Source organism: Cydia splendana, chromosome Z, assembly GCF_910591565.1.
Source record: "Cydia splendana chromosome Z, ilCydSple1.2, whole genome shotgun sequence".
NCBI lineage: Eukaryota > Metazoa > Arthropoda > Insecta > Lepidoptera > Tortricidae > Cydia > Cydia splendana.
In genome coordinates, this window is record NC_085987.1 from 35,568,924 (window position 1) to 35,595,477 (window position 26,554).

The 26,554-nt window shown below is 36.2% G+C and overlaps 2 protein-coding genes and 1 long non-coding RNA gene across 3 annotated transcripts in view; 2 read left to right on the forward strand and 1 right to left on the reverse strand.

Moving 5' to 3' along the window:
• The window catches only part of LOC134803991 (uncharacterized), a 274,246-nt gene that overhangs the window by 144,766 nt on the left and 102,926 nt on the right, over positions 1-26,554 (forward strand). The window lies entirely within an intron of this gene.
• On the forward strand, positions 2,780-16,045 carry LOC134805045 (uncharacterized). The gene is made up of 11 exons (XM_063778333.1): positions 2,780-3,643; positions 7,314-7,463; positions 8,207-8,339; positions 8,865-9,027; positions 9,258-9,370; positions 9,447-10,204; positions 10,623-10,788; positions 10,923-11,086; positions 11,427-11,551; positions 12,140-12,346; positions 13,789-16,045. Exons 1-11 carry the CDS (start codon positions 3,248-3,250, stop codon positions 13,859-13,861), a joined length of 2,448 nt encoding a protein of 815 aa, XP_063634403.1. The 5' UTR covers positions 2,780-3,247; the 3' UTR covers positions 13,862-16,045.
• LOC134804658 (secernin-3) lies at positions 18,627-25,888 on the reverse strand. Its single transcript, XM_063777771.1, has 7 exons — positions 25,774-25,888; positions 25,487-25,696; positions 24,996-25,192; positions 24,105-24,408; positions 23,359-23,550; positions 22,116-22,250; positions 18,627-21,849 (listed from the first exon to the last, which is right to left on the reverse strand). Exons 2-7 carry the CDS (start codon positions 25,658-25,660, stop codon positions 21,619-21,621), a joined length of 1,233 nt encoding a protein of 410 aa, XP_063633841.1. The 5' UTR covers positions 25,661-25,696; positions 25,774-25,888; the 3' UTR covers positions 18,627-21,618.

Sequence of the window (26,554 nt, forward strand, 5' to 3'; positions counted from 1 at the left end):
AGGGACGCAGCTATACGTTAGCAACGGTAGATATGTCGGCAGCCGATCGTAAGATCAGGCATATCGTGAAATTCCTAGGCATATCGTGAAACGTGAAAATCTTTGACTCGTTCCCTGAGTCGACGGAGCCCCGCTACGCGGGGCTCTTATTTCTGGGCAGTTTGCCCTTCGGGCATCTGAAGCCACCTAACGAACCTATCCTACCTATATATTGGTTTGATGTGACTATCGTCAAAACATTACACAGGAACATTACGATCTGCCTGATCGTACGATCGGCCTACGACAGATATATCTCCATATCGGGTCTCTATTGTTTCCCAAATAGTTTTAAGTCATAATGTATTGTTTGTCCGAATTTTCGTTAGTCATAATTGGTTTTTCTCAGAAACGCGTAACTTTTCAGGATTGCCATAAAACAAACCTAACCTTAACCTAACCTATCTATAGAATAACCTTACGAACATCCTGAAAAATTAACGGTTTCAGTTTTATGACTAACGATAATATGACAAACAATACATTATGACTTAAAACTTTATGGGAAACAACCGTACCTACCTATCGTCATGGTGGAATTTTTTGTTTTTCACTCGGTAGCAGAGTTTGTTCCTCTCGTGCCTTGTAACCCTCGCTAAGCTCAAGATTCCACTTTTTGAACCATTCGCTACACTCGTGGTTCATTTTAGGGGTAAATAACAACTTTGCACCTTTGTCACAGAATAAATAATAGTACTAAGTACAGAAGACTCACTCTCTAACAAAACGCGTCTGTTACGATCAGCGCAGATATGGCCGCTAGGTGAGACATCGCGGAGTGAGACACGCCTGCCTTTGTTGAAGCAAATACTCGCAACCTACATAATATTCTAATTTCCATTTTCCCACTTTATCCGCGTTATTTATTTGGCACTCATCGACTTAATTGGCAACCATAAGCCCGTACTACACGGTCGTCAACGAGGCTTCCGACCACTGCGAGCTTGGTTTACCGACCGTGTAGAAGGTGGATGGCTACCAAATTGTATTAAGCCCCTAATAGAACCGATTGCAATATTTTAGTTAATACTATAGAAATAAAATAAACTTTTTATTCACACATCTGAAATTCCAGAAAAAAAGATTATATTTTATGTGGTAAAAAGTGCTTTTATTGAACACGATACAATATAATACCTACAATAAAATGAAACAAGAATAACCAAATATAAACTAAACTAGCATTAAATATAACTAGGGGGCTGTCCATAAATTACGTCATCGATTTTTGGCGATTTTTGACCCCCCCCCCCCCCCTATAATCATCCAAAAATCATGCACCAAATGACCCCATTTCCTCCTACTTCATGCTACCGTCATCCGATGTCCATACCCCCCCCCCTAATTTGAAATGACGTAATTTATGAATAGCCCCTAAACATTAAATAAAACTGATAATTAATTAAAAGATATAGGTAATAGGTAAGTAGGTACCACTAATAAGAGTTATATTATAAAAAGAATACCCTTTCTAAAAGATCCGCATGTGGCATTGACCTCATAAAGGTTATAAAGTCTCTCAAGCTATTTTCCGTCAGTACGAAAAAACGGCAAATTAAAAAAAAGTAGGCGCAAAGTGTATCTGGTACCCATAGAATATTTTAATTTCGCGCCTTTTTCTACTGACAAAGTTGTCAAGTTGTGGGAGTGGCTGCGGATCGTGGCCAAAGATCAATCGAAGCCAAAATAGAGATACAGAGACATATATACGCCGACTCTACTTGATTCACACGAGCAAACATGGTACGGACTTGTTGTTACCACGGGCGACACGGTCGGGCTTCAGTTCGATAATGTATTGAAGGTATTATGGCAAATGCTACTCAAACGAGTCTTGCATTCACCATAAATCCTATCGTAGTCTCGCTTGCCTGTAGGTATTTGCCCAAATATTCGCACTACATATTTTTCTTCATTTTTTCTTAGTATCTAAATCGATATTGACGCAAATACAATAGCCAAGTGTGCTTTGATCTGTCCACGCCAAGGGCCCAACGTTTTCTGTTCTCTTTAACGGCGCAGCAACTAGTATAATTTCTCTCTCCTCGCTCTTTTAAAAATGCCGTTTGTCAAAAAAGGACAACCATACTGTTGACAAGATGGACTTCAAATCAAAATGTTGCCTTTTTTGGTAGGCCCAGGTTGTGTATGTGTGCGGTAAAGCGTATATGTTTGCTCTTTTAGGGATGTAAAAAGTCGATTTTAATCATGTTATATATCGATAAACGCTACACAGCGGAACGAAATAGCGATTAATTGAAGCTTCAATATCTTCGTTAAACATAAACATAATTGAAATGCTAATGGATAATTAATATATTATAATGTAATAAAATAATTCAATTATTGCGGAACACCTAGTTTAGTAGGTATTTATGTATTTTAATTAAATATCTGAACTTTCCCTTGGTTCCCTCCTGGGGCGTGACTATAAAATTGTGATCTGATAACCACAATAAAGAATAAAAGCGATTTGTTCATTTTAGGTATCGTTAAACCTTTGAAGTAAAATTAAAATTGAAAGAAATGTCGATAGTTTATCGATATGACTTTATCGACATGGCTACATACAGCAAGGTGGGCCTCATTGTTAATCGTACACTAAACAAAAGTGGCAACAGTGACAGCTCGCTGAGACGGGATCTCTATATATTAAATCTATGGTCCACGCAGAAAATCTAGTTTTAAACATTTTTATAACTGGCAATTACTCGTGTCATGTCTACCTACGTCAGAGGTTAAAAACACGAAAAAAAAAGAACTGTCTATGGTTGACGCCTTGATTGACGCTAGTTGTAGATTTTTCTTAAGATTTACGGTTTTATATCGTTTTAGTAACCATTCAAACTAATTATGATCGATGTTTCAACTATTATAATTTATTTCTGAATTAATTGTACAAATGCTTTACCTCGTTATCAATTTAGAGCATGAAGATAGTGATCGGAGCAGAAGCATACCAATTATGTGCGTCTTTTATAATTTTACATGTGCGTGAATGAAATGTCAGAAATATTACGCATTTACTTAGATTTCTTAATGTTTTGACCATGTAATGCCGCGTCAACGCGAAGATTTAGTTTTGCATCACCGCGAAGCCAACTTGCAATTCAGTTGTAATGAAACGAACAAAAGTGTAGTGTCGGTAGGTAGGTTTTGACAGCCGGCAGGCTCGTCGAGAGTGACTTACGGTTGGCTTCCTATAAAAATGAACAGTCGTAGTAGTGTAAATGAAACGAATTTGGTGAATTTCTCGGCGGATCTTTCAACATTGAATCAATTGGAAACTAAAGACGGCCTGCTGAGTTTTCCTTTTGATCATATATACGCATGTCACTCTGAAAGTTCGGATCGCAGATCGACCCTTACGCTCGACAAGGAGGTTGAAATCACGACACATTGTGTGGTTGCTGAAGAAAAGGAACTGGTCGTCAGTAGAAGCCCAGATGTGACCAGACTCACTGAGCAGTTGTCAGCTTCTGAGGGCCAAAACAAGAGACTCAAAGACCTCCTTGTATACCACTTGGACCTCATACAACAACAGAACGAGCTGATCACTAAAAGGGACAAGTTATACCAGGCTTTAAAACAAGAGAATGACACAGTGAGTATCCTACTGGCGCTGCTTATTAACTTACCATCTTATGCTGGTTCCCAGTAGCTGTCAAGTTGAATTAACAAACTGCATATTATCAAATAATGGCCAGGTTTAAATGATTACAACATGAACAGTGTACAAATTGTTAATCTTAATGTGCTGTGCGAATGACTCATGTTTGTCCAGCATGCCTATGAGATATTATACTTCATTGATAAAAATAGGTGTTTTTGCTAGATCCTAGTAATAATCTTCATTTAATTGGACAATTCATAAAAAATATCATGTGAAGTATAATGTTGACAGCTAAACTGCTAGGTTATAATATATTTTGTTGTACTAAATAATTATTATACTTGTAGCTAATATCACCATAAAATACATTAGAGATACTCAGTTAGGACTTTATAATCCATACATATGAGATCTTTTACATTATTATGATGTTATATAATGTTAATACTGACTAATGAATATTGTCACAGTGGCAAACAACATCATCAACTTGTTTGCAAACAAACTATAGCTATGTAATTTTAAGTGTAATTAAGAGATGGCGCTGTGCACTAACTATTGATTATCCACATGCAAAGCACTTTTTTACACTGCTACTTATTTGCATATAATAAGCAATAAGCTTTAATGAATTATTGCTTATTCTATGCTAATGAACTAATTTTCTCTTTATTAAAATGAATAACTTTTTAGGTATTTACTACAATAAATGTATCTTATTTTTCTTTGTTATGTTAATAATGTCTGAAGTTGCAGTATAAACCGATTTGCATAATAATAGTACCTATATGTAGTATGAATGATAATGTGCCGAAGGATTTGGTATACAGGGTGATTCAGGAGACGTGAGCAGGACTAATACTGCACATTTCGTAGATTATAAGCAACACTTTCATATCAGTATTAGTGAGGTTAACGTTAATTTTCTAGTCGTGTTGCAAAAAAAAGTTATTAATTTATTTACGACATGCGTGGTCACCCTAAAATTAGAATACTAAACTACCAATATTCTGTGTCAAATTGAATGTCACCACTGTCATCGCGGTCTGGTTACTTTTGAAAACTCGTATCTCACTCAAGTTTGACAGTTTATTTTCTTCGTAATCAAAAATTAAAGAGGTTTTATGCTTATTAATTAGGTCTTGTAGGGTAACCATGATTGTAGAGGATTAAATTTGCCCTCGCCAAAAAGTTAAAAAATAGGAAAAAATCTGGCTGTTTCACCTAAATACGACAGTGATCGATCAATTATCAGTTACTGAGTGTGCCGGATTAGTCCTGCTCACGTCTCATGAATCACCCTGTAGATAACACTTCATAATTGAGACACACAATCTAGTCAAACACTTTGTAGCTTACCATAAGGATGAGATTTGCTTGTATCTTTATACAAATATCCTGTCAAAGCATCCTTATGGCAAGCAACAAAGTGAGACTTTTTGCTTAGAAACAACACATGTATATAGTTAACTCAATCTTCATTGATACTAATCTTTCGGTTATTTTGAATTTGCTTTTATGCTGCAGTTAATATGCATAAACTATACAGGGTGGCCAAAAACTAAGTGTATTCCCGTTGCCAGGGAGGTTTTGGGATTATTTTGGGATAATCCCAAAACCACCCGGGCAACGGGAATGCACTTATTTTTTGGCCACCGAGTATTACACTATATATGATATGTCTATATTCCTCAGATTTATTATCTCAACTGTTTTCCATGTAAAAGTAAGGGATGACAATACTAATTTACATGAATCTGATGGACTTTTGTAAAGTGGAGTTCAATAGAAAAGACTAATAATGTAACACATTTTTATTTTTTATTTATTTACTGATAATGGGAAACAAACAGCGAAAAATAACATATACATAATTACAATTAAATATATACATAAGCCAAATCAGTTTCCTCTAATGAAATTAGCACATTATGAATGACAGATTATGTTAGCATTTTATGTATAACCTAAAAGTTTAATGGTGGTTGTTTTCTTTGATATATTAATAATTAACCTAAATTTGAACTAGTTCTTGATATAATTAAGAGGTTTAAGTATATAAACTGTTGATAAAGTCATGGTTGTCCACAAAAAGTGCGAAATTACAAAGAAATGAATGTAAATTGGTTTGTTTACATTACATTATTGTCACTAGCGACCAGCCCCGGTTTCGTACGGGTTAACAAATTATTCACCTAAACCTTCCTGATGAAAGTGATGAATCACTCCAGGTAAATAGATAGGTGAAATCCGTTCAGTAGTTTTTTGAGTTTATCGTAAACATACAAACACACAAACAGACAGACGCGGCGGGGGACTTTGTTTTATAAGGTGTAGAGATTTCTATTGAACTCCACTTTACTGTTTTACTTGTTATGTATGCAACAAGCTAAATTTTTAATTAATTTATTGGGATTTGGGGTAACTGATGGTTTGTAAATTTCTGTACTTAATATTTACCTGGAATAAAAAATGCATTTTATGAAAAAACATAATATAAGAATTGTGATATGTTACACACAATAAGATTTTGAAATGGGAAAACATTGTGTGTTCCTTGTGTATTGTCTAATGAAGCATTAGCTCTTATCATCAGACCCCGTTATCAGTGGTGAAATTTTATTGAAATGCAAGGGTTGGCACTCACTCCCCCACCGTGCGGGTAAAATTCCGCAAGCGATTGGGTAAAAGCATGCATGTGGGGTAATTGTTCGCATCAAGAACATTTCAATGCAATTGTCAATAAAATAAAGTTTAATGAATATTTATGAAATTTTCTGATCAATAGTTGTAGTGGTTCCACGTGAACTGCAGACGCAAAGCGAAAGCAGTTCGACACACGTCGCATTATTGCTGTATAATTATGACCTCTATAGTTCATTTAAGTCGTTTTGATGCAATAATGAAGCACTATTCAATATCTTAGGTAAAGTATTAATAGTTATTTAATATTTGTTAAATTAGTACGTGGATATTGATCAGAGAATTTTACAAATATTCGTTAAACTTTATTTTATTGCCAATTCCATTTACATTTTCTTGATGCCTACAATTAACCAATAGCTTGCGGAATTTTACCCGCACGGTGGAGGAGTGAGTGCGAACCCTTTGCATTTCAATAAAATTTCACCACTGATAACGGGGTCTGCTTATCATGCAAAAGAACACATGTACAGTTGCCATCATATATATTGGAGTCTCCAAAGCGCTCACAAATATCTAAATACACTTATATTGTCAAGGCATTAGAGTCGTGTTCAGATATTTTTGAGCACCTCTGCCGCTCCCATATATCTGGTGGCGACTGTACATGCACTTGCACATTAATTTCAGGTCCGCATTAAGCAAAACTGCTGGTAGTTAAAATCAACTCAAATAGCTTAGCTCCACCCGCACTAGACATGCTATTGCAATATGTTGTTTTTGGCATTTAACCTTAATCTCTTTTCTTCTCAAACTTTGCATCTCTCTCTCTCAGTTTCTTACAAAATTGATAAGAAAAGCATACATGTAGTTGGTTAGTACACTACTGCAATGACAGAATACCAAAAAAAATTATACAAATTTGTAGGTTTGATCAACTGTGTGAATATCAAGTTTTTTTTTACCTCAATAAATAAAAATTAAATGTGTGTACAAATAAGTATTAAATCATTTCCAGCTTAAGTCCAAGCTGAGTCGCATGGACAGGCGGCTGACGGTTAATCAGAGACACTTTGCTAACCCCCCGCCTCTGGTGCATGTGCCATCCTCCAGCGTGACCAGTGTGACTTCAACCATTGTCAAAAGTGAACCTAGCCCACCATCACAGGTATTACATTCATATACTCTTTTTAATTTATATAAAAGCTGTAACAGCAGACAAATTGTCATGCTGATCAAACAATTATGCTAAATATAAAAGATTTCTATGGAATAGTTTAGTATAATCGACAATGTTTATAAACTTAAAGATTTGCCCCCTTATTCATAAACGAGCTACAAACCACGATTAGCTAATAATTGTTTGTCTTTATCTGTCATTTTGACAGTATGTATTTGTAAGAAAGGGATAAAACATAAATCAGGCCCGTAAAGTATAAATAAGGGGGTTATAGTATAGCCAATAGATGTTACGCTCTCATTGAATACGACATTCTGATAGCAACACTCACGATGTGTCTATGCTTAACAGTAATTATTCAATTAATTTTGGAAGAATAATATAATGGTACATTCTGCTGTCAACAATTTTTTTAGTTATATAGTGAATTCTCATTGATCTCTCTACCTTATCCCAAATCGCTGGCCCAATATTACAGGGCCCAATGTTACATTTTCAAGATAGTTGAAATTCGACTTAAAATGTCACTATGACAATGTTCAAATTTCAGTTCGATAAAAGTGAAACATAGAACCCCGTAATATTGGGCCAGCGAAATGTTAATTGATTTGTATTTTGACGTAATGAACTAATGAAATATGAGTTGTAAATAGTAGAGTTGTAGTTATGTTGTAAATGTACAAATATTAATATTAATCACTATTTTTTTAATGATTTTGGTGTTTTTTCAGATAATGCTCAATAGTTTTACTGAGCTCCTGTTGACAGATAGTAGAACAAATTCGTTTATTTTTGAAAGTGATATCAACAAAGCAAAACCTTTTGCCCAGGAGCCTTTTGAAATTGCGAGGACCCCAGAAACAGGTAAGGTACTATTCTGTAGAAGAGGTTAACAAATATAAAACCTATTTTTTTTATAATAAATAATTCTTTTTAGGGTTCCGTACTCAAAGAGTATAAACGGGACCCTATTACTAAAACTCCACTGTCCGTCTGTCTGTCACCAGGCTGTATTTTTATGAACCGTGATAGCTAGACAGTTAAAATTTTTACAGATGATGTATTCTGTTGCCGCTATAACAACAAAAAGTGCAGAACCCTCGGTGGGCGAATCCGACTTGTATTTGTCCGGTTTTTTATTGTTTAATATTACTTATGACATAGTATTGACCTCAACTCTGGTGCCGATACGATAGCTTTATAATGTTAGTGCCTGTACTTGGGCCTTTTGTATTAAAATTGAACTCTTTAACTGTACACTGTACATTCCAAAAACTCGTTATTTCAATCATATCAAACTCATTCATAACGTTCTTTTATTTACATGATCACTGTTTGATATTGATTTATTTCACAAACATTTCTTAGGCTGACTAACACTTTTTACAGATGTAATTAGCTATTTACCAGATAATTTGGGCGTCCCAACACTCCTGGACACAAACCTCAGCTGCGAAAACTTCACAATGATTGAAAGTAAGCGTTCGTTTGTCAAAAAAGAAATCAAGACTGAAAACCGGCCTGAACCACTGTACACGGTTACATCAAATAGGTGAGTACAAAAATGTGCAAGTGATGTTTGAATAGCAAAACTTAGTGGAATTGGCGCCAAAATTAAAATATGCGATGATAACTTTTACACACACTGCAACTATTTGTAGAATATACTTATTAGTAACAAATGTAAGAAATGACATTGTATTGTTTAGATTTTTTTCATTTCTCATAGTTTATTATAGTCACCATTTGTACGATTTTTCAATACCTTATTGTATTCCACAGTGGAAATCCGGTTATACAAAGAATACAGAGGAATAGAAGAAGAACTACTTCTGGAATTAGCAGCTTAAATCGAATGAAAAGTCCTGGAGCTAAAGTAGAGCCTGTAGAAAGTGGTAAGTAATACTGACCTTGTGTTATTTATTGTAATGATTCATTTCCACACTATATAACACTTTGTATATTTTCTAGCAAAAGTATTGGAAGAGGAAAAGCCATTTGAGCGTAATTATAGTGTAAATAAAAAATCAAAAATGATCAACACATACGGGAAATCCAAAAGTAATTTTAAGAGAGCCAATCAATTCGGATCCCTGTCGGACCGGCTGCAGCTGATCGACACGACGCCCACCGGCGAGGACCCCTACCAGCTGGGCGAGGCCGACATGCGCGAGCAGTCGCCCATCCCCAAGCTCATGCTGCAGAAGACCAACCACGGCCGCATCAAGATCTGCACCGAGACCGTGGCCGGCGGCCCCGCGCCCTCGCGCCGCATCTACGAGCCGCCGCCCGACGCCGCCAAGCTCACCAACAAGTTAAAGCTGGACAACCGGTACAACCTCACCAACACCAACTACATGCACCCCTCCGAATTGAAAGCGGAAACGTCGCCAAAGACGCTCATCGTAGTCGAACCAGATTTAGATATAGTTAAAACGGAGCCGGAGATCGATTGGCGGATGTATAATCCTAACAAGCCTGGAAACGAGACGAGCCTGTGTGACTTTTCCTATGGCGAGAATCCTAATAATTTAGCATCTAATATTTTGCCATCGTTGGACGCCGTTGAATTTCAAGATTTATTTTCATCGGATCCATCTTTGAACTTGGACAGTCTGAACCCAATAGACTTTTGCCCTACAACTTCTACTACCGACAAGAGCTCACCCGATAAGTCCAAACGACGAGCTGGTCGAACTACTAGTCTCGTGGGACCTAATACTTCAGTGGTGTGTATCAATTATATTATTACATTTTCACTATAACCTTCGTTATTTCCTACTCTCTTTTTGCAACTTTAATATATGTTTTTACCTCTTAAACGGCTAGGCTCAAGCTACGCAAAACAAATGTTATAATGAAAATAGTCCCGCTAGGCCATTGCGATTCATGACAGCGCACAGTATTAGAAGTATTCACCGCGAATCAGTTGTCAATGTCAATTGCTCCGCGAATTATTGGTTTCAAAACCCATTAACTCGGTATCCTTCGAGCTCCACTCTTGGATCGAGGCATATTATATCGAAAGATCCAATGCTCCCAACACCTGCTTATTTGTATCGCGCTTCGGCTGATCGGCGCATACTCGGCTATTATTGTAATCCTTTACTTATACTAGAACTAATTATGTTTGTTAATGCATTGTAGGAAGAAGTAACGGCGGCGAGTAAACGTGGAGGTGACAGCAAACGTGGTAGAAAACGAGCCCTCTCCACCGGACTACTCAAAACGAAACGTGAAAATCCTCCGAAAGGTCCCGCCATACTCCCACCGACCAGTACAGCCTCCAAACCAAAGTTAGTTAAGGGAAAATGTAAGTAATCAATGTTGCAACTCCTTAATAGTGGTATAGAACATTTTAAGCTCAATTGTATAAAACAAATATCAGTTAACACGAAAACAGCTCACGTTCATAGCAATGATAACGTATATAATTTACATTTCCAGCCGTTTGCCGTGGTAAGAAATCGCCACTGCCAGGCATGGTGACCAAGAAACCGTACCATACGCTCGTGGGCGACCCGGACATCTCGTGGTACCTCGGGTTGGACCCCGAGGTCAAACTTGAAGACGTGGATCCTCCTGCTGACAGCAAAGTTTCCACCGTAGAGGTAATATTTAAAATAGCGCCACTAATCACAAGCGACGATGTAATGATAGGTATACAAATACTTGGTCTACTCGTATTGCTTAATTAATGTAAACACAAAAAAACAGTTACGATATACGTGTTTTTTGATGACTTGAGAACAGGGTATACAATCCGGTTAAACATGTATAGAAATTACTGGTAAACAGGTAAATTACCGGTATTCCTCATACTAACATTACCAGTTGCATTTCCTACTCGAGAACAAATATTGTCCCTTACCCGGATTTAAACCCGATTTCTTCATAGGTAGGGTTAATACAAGAATATGTTATCATTTGACTTTTAATTGTACATTTTAGGTGCCGCGATGGAGAGAGAAGCCCTACACGAGCACGTACACCTTAGAGGGGACAGAGAATTTAGATGACAAGGTTTTTGAAAAACGCCACCAGAAATTAGAAGCTGAGGAGAGGCGGCAGCTCAGGTAAACAGTGGTTCACACTTTTATTTACAATGGGGTTGGCAACTGTCAAAGGTTTGCATAGATAGCGCCATCATAGCTTGCCCCTCTTTCTATGAAATTTGGCTTTAAGGGCATCTAGGGCATTAAAAAAACAAAAATTGGACACAAATCTAGAGATTAACACGGCAACCCCATTGTGTTATCCCTTGTACTCTTTTTACCAGCAAATTGGTTATATGTACCAGAGTGCATATGCACACATAATGTTATTTATTATTGAAAAATGCGGAGTATATTCGGAGTAGAATAGTTTCTAGTTTCGTGATGGCGTTGCATGGCGATGTATGTTATTATATATTAGTGTTGATGAATGTGTAAATGACGGAACAGTAGAGGAGTAGAAAAAAAATTATAAACTTTGTTTTTCACTAGACGAACTCCACTACATAGGGCTAGTAATGATAAATTTGTGTATGTACTTGTCGTCTTGATATACGAGTGGTCTGTATAGTTATCTACCTATGGTCAAAATTAGGTTTTCACAAAAACGAGGGCAGTTAATACGTTTAATATTTCATAAAGGTATTATATTATGTTTGTATGTCGCAGATGGCACATGAGGCGTATCCGCGAGCAGCGGCACGTTGAGCGGCTGCGGCAGCGGCAGCGCGACCCCTGGGGCAGCGCGTCGCCCGCGCAGCCGCCCGCCACCTTCACCATCTGGCCGCACACGCAGCGCGACGCGCGCTTCATCGAGATCACGGACACGCTGCCCGTCATGGCCTTCGGCGAAATACTCCCGGCCATACCTCCGGCGTAAGTGCATGCCTTTCTTTTCTATCTGTAATATTTTTCAAACTCGAAGGGTACCTACAACTCTCATCTCCATATAATTTATAACCTAAAAACGCCAAATCTTGCAAAAATTTAATGAAATGACAGGTGGCATCCTATCCTTCGAGTTTGAAAAATTATATAACTTAGAGTCTGTGCGGAAAGAGAAGAGTAGTAGAATGTATTGGATCCCACACATTTCACGACTCTTCTCTTTCCGCACAGACTCTAACCCCTCAACTCCCAGCCATTTGTAATAGAGTCTGGCTACTGAAATATTAAACAAATTTTTGGCGGGAAATTAAAAAAAAATTGGGCTGGTCACACTTTGTGTAGTAGAAATTATAGTTTTGATACTAGAACATAATTTTGATTTTCTGTGCACACGTAAGGTACCTAAGGAAATAAGTTAAATTTACGTTTACGTGCACTCAAAGTCAGCTCACATAATTTCTATCACTACCTATTTAAACTACAGTCAACGACAAACACATATGTTTACATTCCAATGTTTAGATTTTATTGATATTTTCCAGAACTTCTAGTTTATCCGTTTCGAGGTTTCGTTACATACTTGTGTTGTTTATGAGATTCAGGCATTAATAAATTCACGTAATTAATCAAAGTAATAGGCAAATGTTAGAATTAGTACTTAAAGTATCAAAATATTAATAGAGCACCAACCTACTAAATTGTTTACGACTTTTAAACATTGCAGTTTTTCGTTATACAACGCTTCACGTCGATGTCGCACATTGTCGTAATTAATTACGAGCTTAAATTATTGTTTGCGGACCTCACTCGGTATATGTATAATAATAGATAGTGATTATTAATATTATTTAAAATAAACGCCTTATAAACCGCGAACAATTTGAATGAATGACATAAATTAACAGCAGACTTTAAACTTTTTTTTAAATCATAGACAATTGGTGATACAACAGGGAAATATCTGTCAACAAAATTTGGCTAGCCAGACTCTATCTATTCGGCTTCTTTAAACTTACCTCCTTTGTTAAACTGTTAAAATGACACGATATCGATAATGATTAAGAGTGACGTATAGCACGTGATGGTCCATACAAAATGAGACAACGTTTTTCCACTTCTAAATATTTTCCATTCTCTATGATTTTTTAGTATGTTATTGACACAATAAAAATTAGGTTTTTAGGTTGTCATTTTTTCAAAATTTGCAATACAAAAAATATATATATTAAAAAAAAGCGAAACCTATAAACCTAGAATATATTATGCTGAAGCGATCGACAGCAAAATCATATAGTGATATTTTAAGATTTAGTTAGTGGAAAACGTTTTCTCCCGAAATGGTAATTGTATGAAAAAAGTACCTTTTGTCAGTAGCTATACTTCCCTCTTAATCCAATACTATTTAATAATATACTTTTTCTATGTTTCAGAGACTTCGTGTTACCTTGGGTTAGGTCTTCAAAGGCTTTAAAGAGATCTAAAAGATCCAAAACATTGCATTGAAGTGTCGGACTTATAAAGCGTGTTAAAAAACTTTTATGTATGAATTAGTAACGACAAGAAGTCGTACTAGCATACAATGTATGATGGAAGTGTTATGATTTAATCAGAGCTGATTATGATGGGTCATTGTAAAGATAACAGTGCAGCAAGTTCGCTAAATCTGAATATGATAACGATGGTTTGCCACTTATCTTGTACAGTCAGCAGCAGAAGTGGCTAAGCAGAATAACACGTTCACAATGATCTACACAGAACCTTATTCTCTTTGATATTAGAGTCCGTGTGTAGATCATTGTGAGCACTAAGACCGCGTAGCTACTTATTCTGCTGCTGACCATGTTCAGAGATTTTGTCATTAAATACAGCGACTTATTATATTGTAATATGACACTGTTTTTATTGACAAAATGTTGAGCGTACAATGTTTGTGTTTTAAACCATAGATAAGGTCTTTGGGTACAATAATTTTCTAATAAATTGCTTGCCTAGCTACACAATCGGCGCGGTACTCCGGTAGCGCAATAACGGAAAGTTTCCACACGTTTGAATGTTATCGTTCGCTAGTAGTTATTTAATGTCGTAATTTAATAAGGGTGATTATTGTACCGAAATAGTTATCTGGAATACCTAATGCTTTAATTTTGGTACGGACTGAGTAATAAGTAGATCTTAGTTAAAGGATATCGGGTGTATACGGTGCTCGGGAGGAAACCGATTGATTTTAATGATGCAACCATATTAAGAAACTATCTCGTGTAATATAGTTTCATACGTAGGGCCTTTTTATATATATATTTTTATGATGACTTATTGAATAACTTGATAACTTTTGTGATTTTGCCACTATATTGTTTTATTTTTTAAGTGTTTTTATATTTTGTTTCTTATGGCTTCAGAAATGCATGGTTAAAATCTTTCAGGTTCCTCTCGAGTCCCCGTATGTGTAATGTGATACGAATATCATGGTGTTGTCACGTTTACTGCATTCTAGTTAAGATGTACGGTGCGCTGTGAGTGTATTTCCGAGTTGAGTAGGCCTGTTTCTATATGAGGTGTATATTGGGATAATGTCATGACAAGTGAAATAACCATATTGTGCAACTATTACCTACTATAAGGTTTGCAAGGGAATTAAGTAATACGATGCCATTGCACTTAAGAAGATTCTTTTTATAAATAAAATAAAAGAATATTAGTGCTTTTTCCTGTGGGCATGTTCCGATTCATGTTTGTAGTAAAATAATTTATCTTGTTTAATGATAGTACCCTACTAAGCGGAATTATTTCACACTATTATCCTGAAACCATATTAAATCGTACCTCAATGGTAGGTTATGTATGCACTAATAGCCAAGTTCAAAATATTAATTTTGGGAACGTCCCTGCTAAGAGTTATCACTGCGCACGAGTCCTTATCAGCGTAACTTGATAATACCTATAATACTAGATTATCTACTAAAAACAGTTAACCAACCAAGTACCTACTTATGTATCACACTTTACGGCACTCATACAACGCTACTCACGCGATACTTCTCTGTCTATGGGATGGAGTCCTTTTAGGTTCTTGAGTTTTAAGTTATATGGCTGATATCTGATACGGCACAATCTAACATGCGCCAATTTGATAGCCATTGTAAACAGAAGACACACTACTCGCTTTACGTTTATATGATACCCTACTTAGTATGTGTACTATTAAAATTATTTAATGCAGGGCCTCGTTTAGTTTATTTCAATTATTTGACCAATATTATAACAATATCAAAATTGATGCTCTACAAAAACATCGGTTAGTTTTGTTTTTCTCCATCGAGTCTTCGGTGTTCTCGTTAAGTTAGATACTCGGATAAACGTTCGATCCGAAGAGATGAGACAAAAACATACAAGCGTGAGACCGTCTTTTTGAAATATTGAAGTTGCAAACAAGATCTTAACAGGCCAATAGATCCATGTATGTAGGTATAGTTTGTGTGTGGCATGCGACATTAACATACCTACTTAAATATTATTAACACATGTCGGCGGCCGATCGTAAGATCAGGCATATCGTGAAATTCCTAGGCATATCGTAAAACGTGAAAATCTTTGACTCGTTCCCTGAGTCGACGGAGCCCCGCTACGCGGGGCTCCTATTTCTGGGCAGTTTACCCTTCGGGCATCTGAAGCAACCTAACGAACCTATCCTACCTACACTGTTAAAAATTATGTAATTTTAAATTAAATTATGTAATTTTACATGCAAAAAAATTACATAATCCTGTAAAATTCCCGAAAAATCTGGGAAATTTACGGAAAAATATGACATTTTACGTAATTCTCGTAAATTTTTACGAGAATTACGTAAAATGTCATATTTTTCCGTAAATTTCCCAGATTTTTCGGGAATTTTACAGGATTATGTAATTTTTTTGCATGTAAAATTACATAATTTTTAACAGTGTATGTATTGGTTTAATGTGACTATCGTCACAACATTACACAGGAACATTACGATATGCCTGATCTTACGATCGGCCTACGACACATACACCGATTCAAATACCTTCAGTAATATTTTCCATCTTAACTTACGTTTTTTTATACGTGATATCCTACATATAAATATAGAATTTTAATTCCTAAAAACCTGCAATAATACATAATACCTTTAGTATACTTGACTCCATTATCAATAAAAGTCGAATAAAGTACGCTTACAGAAAATATTGTTATATCTGTCTCCATGTCCAAATTGGATAGATTGCTATTGCTGGTTTATGCTAGATAATAGCGAAGTAAAATGTAAGCTATAATGTAAAGCTGGTTTACACTTGTAAGTACGAGTAATACTTAAGTAAGAAGGGACACAGCTGTAGTTTAAAAGATGAGAAATGAATATCAATTCACCAATCTTCTAACTACTAGCTTTGTGTGCCTACTTACTTACGCAAGTAAAACTAACAAGTGTACACGGCCTAATAATGACTGGTAAATAATTTGAATTAATTTATTCTGCCAAAAAAATATTATTATTTAGCCTGGAATAATCGATCAATGTTTATGTGTGTACATAGTTATCGTGTTGTTATTTTCTCTTTGTTATCGTTTTAAACATGACAAGTAACTTTTAAATTAGTATTTGTAAATAATATGTTTTAATGACAGACAATGTAATAATATTGAAATACAAATAGTACGACACACACATAATTTTATTAAAAAAGAGTGTATATACCTAAGTGGCTCGTTTGTAATACCTACATTGATGGCACCCGAAACATCATAGAAGTAATCGCCCCAGACCGAGATTCATACATTATTTACATTTTATCTCTCCATCCATTGATAGTCGCACTTTTAAGAATATAATGATAATTCAAATAAGTTTGATAATACATGTAAAAGCCGCAATACTGAAACTCCGGCTTCTGACCGACATCAATAACGTATCGCATTCGTTTTTAAGCGGAGACTGGTCCTAGGGTCATTGCGTCAGTTCACCGTCCAGTGCCTGTTTCCGTCCACTTGGCGTAGTTGCTACAAATAATTGTGTATTATTAATATATGCCTCTATATTCAAGAATTGCGTATGATTTGAATATATACCTATACATTCAAATTATACACAATTATTTGTGGCAACTACGCCAAGTGGACGGAAACAGGCACTGGACGGTGAACTGACGCAATGACCCTATTCGCATCCGGCGCGACGTGAAAATTCAGCCAGGTATCATCATTATACTGTCGCACACTTTCAATGATAGAATAGGCAATTATTGTGATCTTTTATTGTAATATTTTGTATGCACGGGGGGATGGAAAGTTACTGTTGTACGTAGGACATTTTATAAACAATTACTTTTCTTAAAAATAAGGATATTTTTACCCGACTACGGCAACGCAAAAGGAGGGTTATTTACATGCATGACGCAGAAGCAAGAAGCAAAATAAAAATTAAAGTCATCGTTGAGACTATTATCCATGTACACAGGATGTAAATGTTTAACATTTTTATCCTTTCTCGCAAGCAAAGTTGCCGCAAGCAGTATAACTATAGTACTTGAATGGTCCGATCGTATTGTGCTAAGTTTTGAATGTTGTATTATTTTTTTACGGTGTTTATTCGGTCGTTTTATCAGGTCTATTGGTGTTTATTATGCAATGTAATGTGGCGTCCCCCATTTATAATGAATTTCATTTGATGTTTTTGTAAATTTTGCAAATCTGTAAGATTTCTGGTGAATTTAGGTGTTTGTATATAAATAAAAATGTTTTTAGTTTTATCTTGCGAGATCTTATTGGTCGACATGTAATATTTTATGTGCCTAGGAGTTTAAAATGATAGTGATGTAACTAAGTTATAGAATTTGTTTTTGATTGTCTAATCGTAGTATTATATTTACTGTAATTATAAAATGAATCATTAAGGCCACAAGTAACACTTACTAGTTATTAGTTTTGCCTAGCATTTTGATGACTGTATTTTTCGCATATAATTAAAATAATGATATTTTTTTACATATAATTACATAATGTTATCTCGTTGTTTTGCATTATGTACCTACTGAAATAATAAAATTATGCCATCAAGAGTCCGCAGCAAGCTCGGTTACCCATACAAACGTAGTTATACGCTCTCATTTTAAAACGTTTAGCTAGATTGCTCTGAAACTTTGTACTTACAATAGAATAAGGTATATCTATGCGTGTAATTAGTTTATGTAGCTCAGTTAGTCAGCCCTAGTTAAAAAAATACAGCGAATATAAGTTTTTCATACTGTTTTTATATAAACTAATTACAGGCATAGATATACCTCATGTCATTGTATGTGCAATGTTTCATTACGATCTAACGCGTAGTTTTAAAATGAGACCGAAACTCCGTTTGTATGGGATGGTGAAATTCGACCGAGCTTGCTGCGGACTCTTAAGTATGACTAATTGTAAGTAAACAGCTCTATATTAGCCACCCAAGTCATATTGGCACAAACACTTCTATCTTTAAAACATTGCAGGCTAGACATATTTACTGTCTATAAGTGCCAATAATTGAGTAGTTTACCTTAACAGTTGAACTCAATAGTTCATAGAGTCTGTGCGGAAAGAGGAGAGTCGTAGAATGTATGGGGCCCAATACATTCCACGACTTTTCTCTGTCCGCACAGACTCTACGACCTTGTCGTGTGATAGAAATGTATTCAGATAATAGCTGTACATAGCTGATCTATAAGTACATAGTGTCCAAGGCCCCGTTTCAAGAATCGTGCAACTCTTGTTCAATCGTGCAGTCGTGGTACCTACGCGTACATAATAAGATTGATTTAATACTATTACAACTCTATGTATTTTTCATGAAACGGCTCCCTAGTTTAATATAATCCTTAGAGATTTCCGTTAATGTATAGACGAGTAGGTAATATGTTGTCACGCATGTTACTACTCTCTGTTGTTTGATAGTATGGCATATTTCATGAATAAACATTTAATTATGTAGTTTATAAATAAACGTCGCTGATAGGACATCGTCACGATATGGAATAAGTAGTTGTAAATATTTATTTAATGAAATAATGTAGTGAGTGGTGTACTAGTGGCTTACGGAACTTACTACCAGCATTCTAGTCTGTTTCATTAAATCATTACTCATAGGTTACCTACGCAGCTCGAATTAATGCGTCTGTACACCGTGTCGTATCCTAAAATAAATTTATCCATTTGTGCGTACAAGCCGATCTTTCAAAAGTATGGTAAAAAGGAAATATATGTATATTGTGATATATTTTGGTGTTTTTATTCAAAAGCTTGTTCACCGGGTGTAAGATTGTCGGTAGAAACTTCTGTCCGAGCCACAGTTATAGGTTAATAATAAGACGCGTATTAACAAACTGCGCTCAAGTAAGGCACTACAACTTCAAGTCCAGTCTTACTTCTGATCGGATGTCTTATTTTATACTGAAGCTTGGTTGAGTCAGACTTGAGCGCTGTCTATTAATGTGAGCAAAAGTGCAGTGGCACAGTTAAACTTATTCCACTTGTTCTAAGTCCGAATGATCATACTTACTGCTGCGAACTGTACGACCTGTTGACCAGCTCCGCGGCGCAACATATTCTGCACTCGGTAGATTCCCATCGCAGGTAGCCGTTGCCTCGCCTAGTCGGTGAATAGGCCTTGATTTCACCAATCAACTGGCCACTGGTTTTTATAAATAATAAGGATCTCATTATTCTTAATAATTGAATACTATAATGAAACAGTAGAGATAGTCATTTTGTGTACTTTCAGGCGCCACACCCGATAGGTACAATTATAAAATATTAATGCAACGTCTCATGACGTAGGAAAGCATTACAGGTAAACATATCATTTCCTGGGTTTCGACAGTACTGGGAAGTTTGTATTAAGCACAGGCTCGCATGATCAAGTGACTTAACTAAAATACCGTTTTGTGTAATTACTATTAGTGCCGTAACAAGGATTAATTTACGAGGAACTAATCTAATCGATGATTTTTGTTCCTCTACATTACCTATGTATATTTATGTAAGACACTTTATCAAGCTCCGTTTTTATACAAGGCTACATTTAGGCTGCAAATTATGGGGTACCTCATAATGGTGTTGTTAGTTGGTTTATAATGCGTTGCAAGATATGAATACAAAATAAACTTAATGTAGATAATATCAGTATGGCATTTATTAAATCTCAAAGAATATGCTATGTTTAAGTGTACAACTTAGCTGTTTATTTGTAATACTATTGCATTAGGTAGCTTAAATATTTATCTTTCCCTAATCTTACGAATTCATGTGATACTTCAGACTAAGTTGTATAAGTACATGAAATTAAAGAACCTTCACTCTTTGAAGTATACATTATTTTAATGAAGTCAATTTATTCGAATTATCCTCTTCATTTATCTCTAGTCTGTGATTGACAGTGTTTTTATTATACATTTGTTTCTACCTTGTCGTCTTTGTAAGTCTATCGTCACCTGCCGCGATAACAGAGGACGCTGGTTCGATTCCAGCCTGGGGCACTGGAGGCCTTGGTCACTTTTTCTTACTATATGACATTTATATAGTTTGCATTCCGAATGCTCCAAGTTTGGCTAGATGTATCTTGGGCAATCACACACACATACCTAACTTTTTAAGATGTAACAACCTGTATATGTATATGCCGAATCTCGCTACCCGATGAGTTGGCTGCATTCTGAATGCTCCAGATTTGGCCAAGGCCCTTACAAAAGACCATACATTTTTAAGATGCAAATATACCTATGTCGTATCTTGCTATATTTAGGATTATTGAGGATTGTTGATGGCCTCCTCGGTCTATTATGAAATTGAGGCAAATTACTTTCTACCAATGGCACTGGGGATGAAAATTAATAGAGACTTGACTAAAATGAAATCGGAATTGTGTTCTCGCAATAAGCTTTATCGAAATATTCAAATCATTAAAAGTTATCTTAGATGCTGTTCTATCTACTATTTGTATAACGCATCCGCTACACACTATTATTGACATCGAGATCATTCAAAAAGAGTGTGATTACGATATGAAGGTGATACCTACGTGATGTATAGGTCTTATATATATATTCATTCAAATATAATAAATTTTATTCTCATTCAACAAAAGAAAACAACAAAAACATAATAAACAATAACAATTTGTAACTATGTTACTTTGAAATATTTCTAAATTCTTTGGTGTATATTTCGTATGGCCCTTTAAATAGTTTTTTACGTGTATTTATTCTTACAATCTATTCGTTTTCGGTGTCAACGATGTAAAGTTTAACTTCCTTCATAACGTAGTCTTCCATCAGATTGTCTATGTTTAAATTTTCTCCAGCATCATAGTGACGCAGCGTTGATTCCACTCTCTGGATACTCTCCGCTTCCAGTATTTGTAACTGTCTGATCAGTTCTTGGCTTTTGGTGCCTCGAATTATATGATCTGCATGTAGCTTGTATAAACGACTCTCATGTTTAGGCTGAAAACGAACCTTTTATTAAAAACAATGGCCAATAACAAACCCAATGATTTATTTAATAGAAAAAGATAGGGTCGTGACTTACTGTAGTATTGGCCACTACGTAGTAATTGGCCACTCTTAACAATAAGGCTTAAATTGGCTTGTTTCTCACTGATTTGTTAGAAGTGGCTAATTACTATGTAATGGCTAATAACTATAACAGTCACCCAATACGCCCCTAACATTGTGCACCAAAAACGGTCTAACTCTAAACTTTTACTTACTTCCTGGAGACTCTCCGTGTAGCACGATGTTTCGCAATTCGGGGTGAAGACAAATGGTTTGAAAAGAGAAACGCTAGGGTCTGGTGTAGCCGTGAACCAATGGACACTTCTTCCGTTCTCCGTTAAAATAGATACCTAAAAAAAAGTAAGTACGGTAGAACGGGGTGACTTTCAAATGCAGGGGCGACTTTAAAATTCTAGTTTTTAAGCCATAATATATATTTATGCGAGATTTTTTACAGTAGGTGAATATGAATAATTATATAGTAATCTAACTAGTTACAGGAACATTTTCAGTAAATAATGAATAATGGAAATTCTATGGCCGTTTTAAATCTATCAAAGTAACCCCAAATTTTCCAAAGTCACCCCGGTCTACGGTAGGTACTTAAAAGACATGTGGAATTCGTGAAACGAGACTTGTACGCAACTTTGGGAAAAAATAAAATTATTTTATTAAATACTAGCGATCCGCCCCGGATTCGCACGGTTTAATAATTATACACAAACCTTCCTCAAGAATCACTCTTATCGATAGGTGAAAACCGCATTAAAATCCGCTCAGTAGTTTAAGTTTTTCGCGAACATACAAACAGACAGACGCGGCGGGGGACTTTGTTTTATAAGGTGTATTGATGTTTGATTTGCGTTTGGGCTTGGTTACTTTTTTTAATGTATATCGTCAGGTAACAAGTAAAACTCACTAATAACTAAAAAAATATTAAACAAAAATAAACCTTATTCAGTTATTAATATGGTTCACTATGGCTAATATTACCTTGTGGTAGTAATTAGTGAGTTTTGGTTGTCACCTGACGATATGATCTATTTCAGTTTACGTTGTACACAGTTTACAGCGTTAACGGGAGAACAAGGTCTTCATCATAGATAAAACCTTAGCTACTAATAAGATAAGACCTGACCTCCCCGCCATCTTTCTGAGCTGTCAGAACAAAAGCGTAAATATTGTTCACTACTTTACGACTCAAAGTTTTCTGTGATATCATTATATTCATTAGGATCTTAAATGGAACACCACCAGAAATTCCAAAAGGTAAAGTTTGTTATGACCTATTGGTACCATCGCCCACATTGTTAACTGTACATCGGTGGACCTTATGCCTTTGGTAATAAGGTCCACCTATGTACAGTTAGGAGTGTTGCTGTTTGTCCCATGGTACCTGATATGAATTTTAATACAATCCTCACTTAATTTCTCAGTGGAAACAGTCTAACAGTTTACCTGACTTCCTTGGGTGGGAAAACCATCATCGCATCCTCTACATATTCGGCTTTTCTTATGCCGCAAGACATAAAACATGTCATTTATGGTGAATTGAGAATCCTTACAACCATTTCTGAGTAGTGCTTCCCCATCAAGTTGGCGGTGGAGATCACCGCCAGATGAAAAAACTTTCATGAAGTTAAACTCACCCTAAAATTGAGGAAAATATTACAACAGAATGTTTAAGGCAAAAATTTCATTTTTGGTACAAGCTTTTATCGCCGACTGTTATTTTTTTCCACAGGCAACTAATACTCATCTAGACAATTCTAAAAACCCCAAACATAATTTCGTTGTTTTATCTCTCTCCATCATCACAGCTCCATGGTACCATAATATTGCATTGTCACCTGAGTTGCACACACATGCAAATTTTCAGCTTCATCAGAAACCGGGAAATTTAACTTGCAAGATTTGACCCTAACAAAGATACATATTACATTGGAACATTGCAAGTTAAATAAAAGCTTGTAGTAAAGGGTCACCACTGACTGGTGTACATTGATATGCATGATGTACTTGCATACATTGCTAAATCTGTCGCTCTGCTTGTCTGTGTGTTGTGGAGTCTAGTGTGTAAATTGCTAAGTTGAGATGCACTCCTACTAACTTCATATTTAATTAAGGCATTTGTGACATAGATTTACATGAACCTTTGCTATAAATTTAAGACACAATTTATTTAATATTTCTTATAAAGTAACCTGTCCATCCCAAAGTCCTAGCTCCATTGCTTTCTCTTTTAATCCATCAGACATTTTGTCAATCTTTGTAGTAATAGTTAGCCCATTAGAGATGTTCCTGTATGACAACACTTTCTCAGCAGCCCACAGATTGCCGCTCGTCTCAAGCACCCATGCCCCAGTGGGGTCCGCAATAAGGAATGAGTTGTGGTAAAAGAGATTGTCATCAAGTTCACTGCAAGGACCACCTTGTCCATACTTCTCAAGAAGAGATGTTATAATGTCTATTGCCTCTTCTGCGGTATTACCTCGTTCTAAGCCCAAGCTGCAAAATTAAATAATATTAATGAAAAATGATTAATGGCATATTAGGCAAGGAGTTATTTAAAGACCTACTTATAATGTTATATAACAGTTTATATTTTTTCATTTGGATAGATAGATAGAATATAAAAATATTGATAAGCTGTGGTGCCACAGTGGGATGAAATAATTCCTTTCAGGGAGGGGTGGAACATAGCCCATTATGTATGAGTTACTAAATTATTCATTCTGTGATTTACTTTAAGCAAACAATTAATGACTATGTCAGGTAGATAATAAAAGATAAAAATATGAAGATAAAACCAGCCAAGTGCGAGTCGGACACGCGCACGAAGGGTTCCGTACCATTTATGCTAAGAATGGCAAAAAAAATCACATTTGTTGTATGGGAGGCCCACTTAAATATTTATATTATTCTGTTTTAAAATTTCAACTGTATAGCTATCATGGTTCATGAGTTACAGCCTGGTGACAGACAGATGGACAGACAGACGACAATGGCGTCTTAGTAACAGGGTCCCGTTTTTACCCTTTGGGTATGGAACCCTAAAAAAGGATCATTCCCCACTTGAAAGCAAGTCAAGTTACCGAACAAGATCCATGCCCAGCAGGCGTTTTTCCTGAGCATTTCCAAGGCCCTTGTCATTTTTGGTCCACACCGCCTCATTGCCAATGACCACATTCTTGTCGTTGGCTCCCATCTCTGCTCCCCACATCCACCCCGGCTTGCTCAGTATGACGGCATTCAGTGGCTTACAACTCTCCTCAATTTTTATGTATGTGCACTGATAACATAAACAACAATACGATTTAGTGTTTAAACAACAATAATAAATTGAAATGCACCATGTAGTCAGAGAAAAGTGCAATTTAGAAAATGTATAAGTATCATATAGAACCTAAATATAAGTCAGTAGTAATAATAAGCAAACTGTGATATTGTGTCCTTTCCAGGGTCCATGTATGTAACATCTGTACTGGTATGCAAATAAAGATCACTATCTCTAAAAAAAAATTCGGATACCACTAAAAAAATGAGCATCTCAAATTCATTGTCAGTTACGATATTGTTTTGTTACCTTTAAAGGTCCCTGTCTGATTCCTCCCGCCAAGTGCACGACTTCCTGCACCTCATGACGAGGTCGGTCAGAATTTTTGCCAAATATCACTTGATTATCACTTGTATGAGGCGGGAGCACAACGAAGGTGTCACATGATTGAGGAGGCAGCATATTGATGTTTGTTACAATCATTTTTTCCACAAGATGCGCTTTTGTGGCTACACTGCACTGCAATGTTTACAAAACGTTATTGATTTTCAACTTATTGATTTTAATAAAGATATTGAAAGCTGCCATACAAGTACTTTATTGCGTCTCTAAATAAGTAGATACGTCTCGTCTCTATTCCTCGTCAGTCGCAGGACGTTCTTGAAAATCTTGAATTCTGCAGTATATTTTATACAGTGTTTGTTTGTTTATGGGGCCTTCCTTGTCCTTGTGACCACTGCAGGGTTGCCAACTCCAATTTTTTTTTACCCCTAGAGCTCAACTTAAAATCCCCTAAAACTGTACTATTATTTTGGAAAAACCACTAAATAAAAAAATAAAAGAAATTATACGTTTAATTAATTCTTTATTTATACATTTTCCAGAATTTAGTACATTATTATGATTTTCAACCGGTTCGACATTTTTTGATCATACATATGAACGTTAAATAGTTTTTTCATTTGTCATGCTCTGAAAGAGGATCATTATTGTTCTAAAAGGTGTGCAGAAAATGATACGTTTCTGGACTAGAGAAATTTAGGTTCCAATCCAAGTAAGATTTTATATTATGTGTTCCGTTCTACGTCCGAGGTGTTTATTGAGAGAGTTACGCCGCAGTCGGCCGATAGATGCCGCTAGCGTCTATGTAGTCGCTCCGCCTGACGCCGTGACGTAGATTCCGCTTCCCCACCTGGAAACAGAGCGGCACGCGCGCCTCGCTTCGCCGCCATTACATTGTTGCGTCGACCGTCTTAGCCGAAGTTAAATATTTTCATGATGAGCGGTAACGCAAGTCGCTCCGCGTCCGAGGAGAGAGATCGCGCTTCGAGGTCATCGCGCCGGCAGCAGCGAGCGCGGCGCTCGGGGTCCAGCTCG

What these genes read in the sequence shown, in the direction of transcription:
- LOC134804658 (XM_063777771.1), bottom strand. Translation starts at nt 25,660, where the DNA reads ATGATTGTAACAAACATCAATATGCTGCCTCCTCAATCATGTGACACC. An exon ending in TAGGACTTTGGGATGGACAG is followed by an intron (nt 23,551 to 24,104) that starts GTTACTTTATAA and finishes CCTCAATTTTAG; the next exon opens with GGTGAGTTTAACTTCATGAA. An exon ending in ACACGGAGAGTCTCCAGGAA is followed by an intron (nt 21,850 to 22,115) that starts GTAAGTAAAAGT and finishes GTTCGTTTTCAG; the next exon opens with CCTAAACATGAGAGTCGTTT.
- LOC134805045 (XM_063778333.1), top strand. Translation starts at nt 3,248, where the DNA reads ATGAACAGTCGTAGTAGTGTAAATGAAACGAATTTGGTGAATTTCTCG. An exon ending in TAAAACAAGAGAATGACACA is followed by an intron (nt 3,644 to 7,313) that starts GTGAGTATCCTA and finishes AATCATTTCCAG; the next exon opens with CTTAAGTCCAAGCTGAGTCG. An exon ending in GCAAAGTTTCCACCGTAGAG is followed by an intron (nt 11,087 to 11,426) that starts GTAATATTTAAA and finishes TGTACATTTTAG; the next exon opens with GTGCCGCGATGGAGAGAGAA.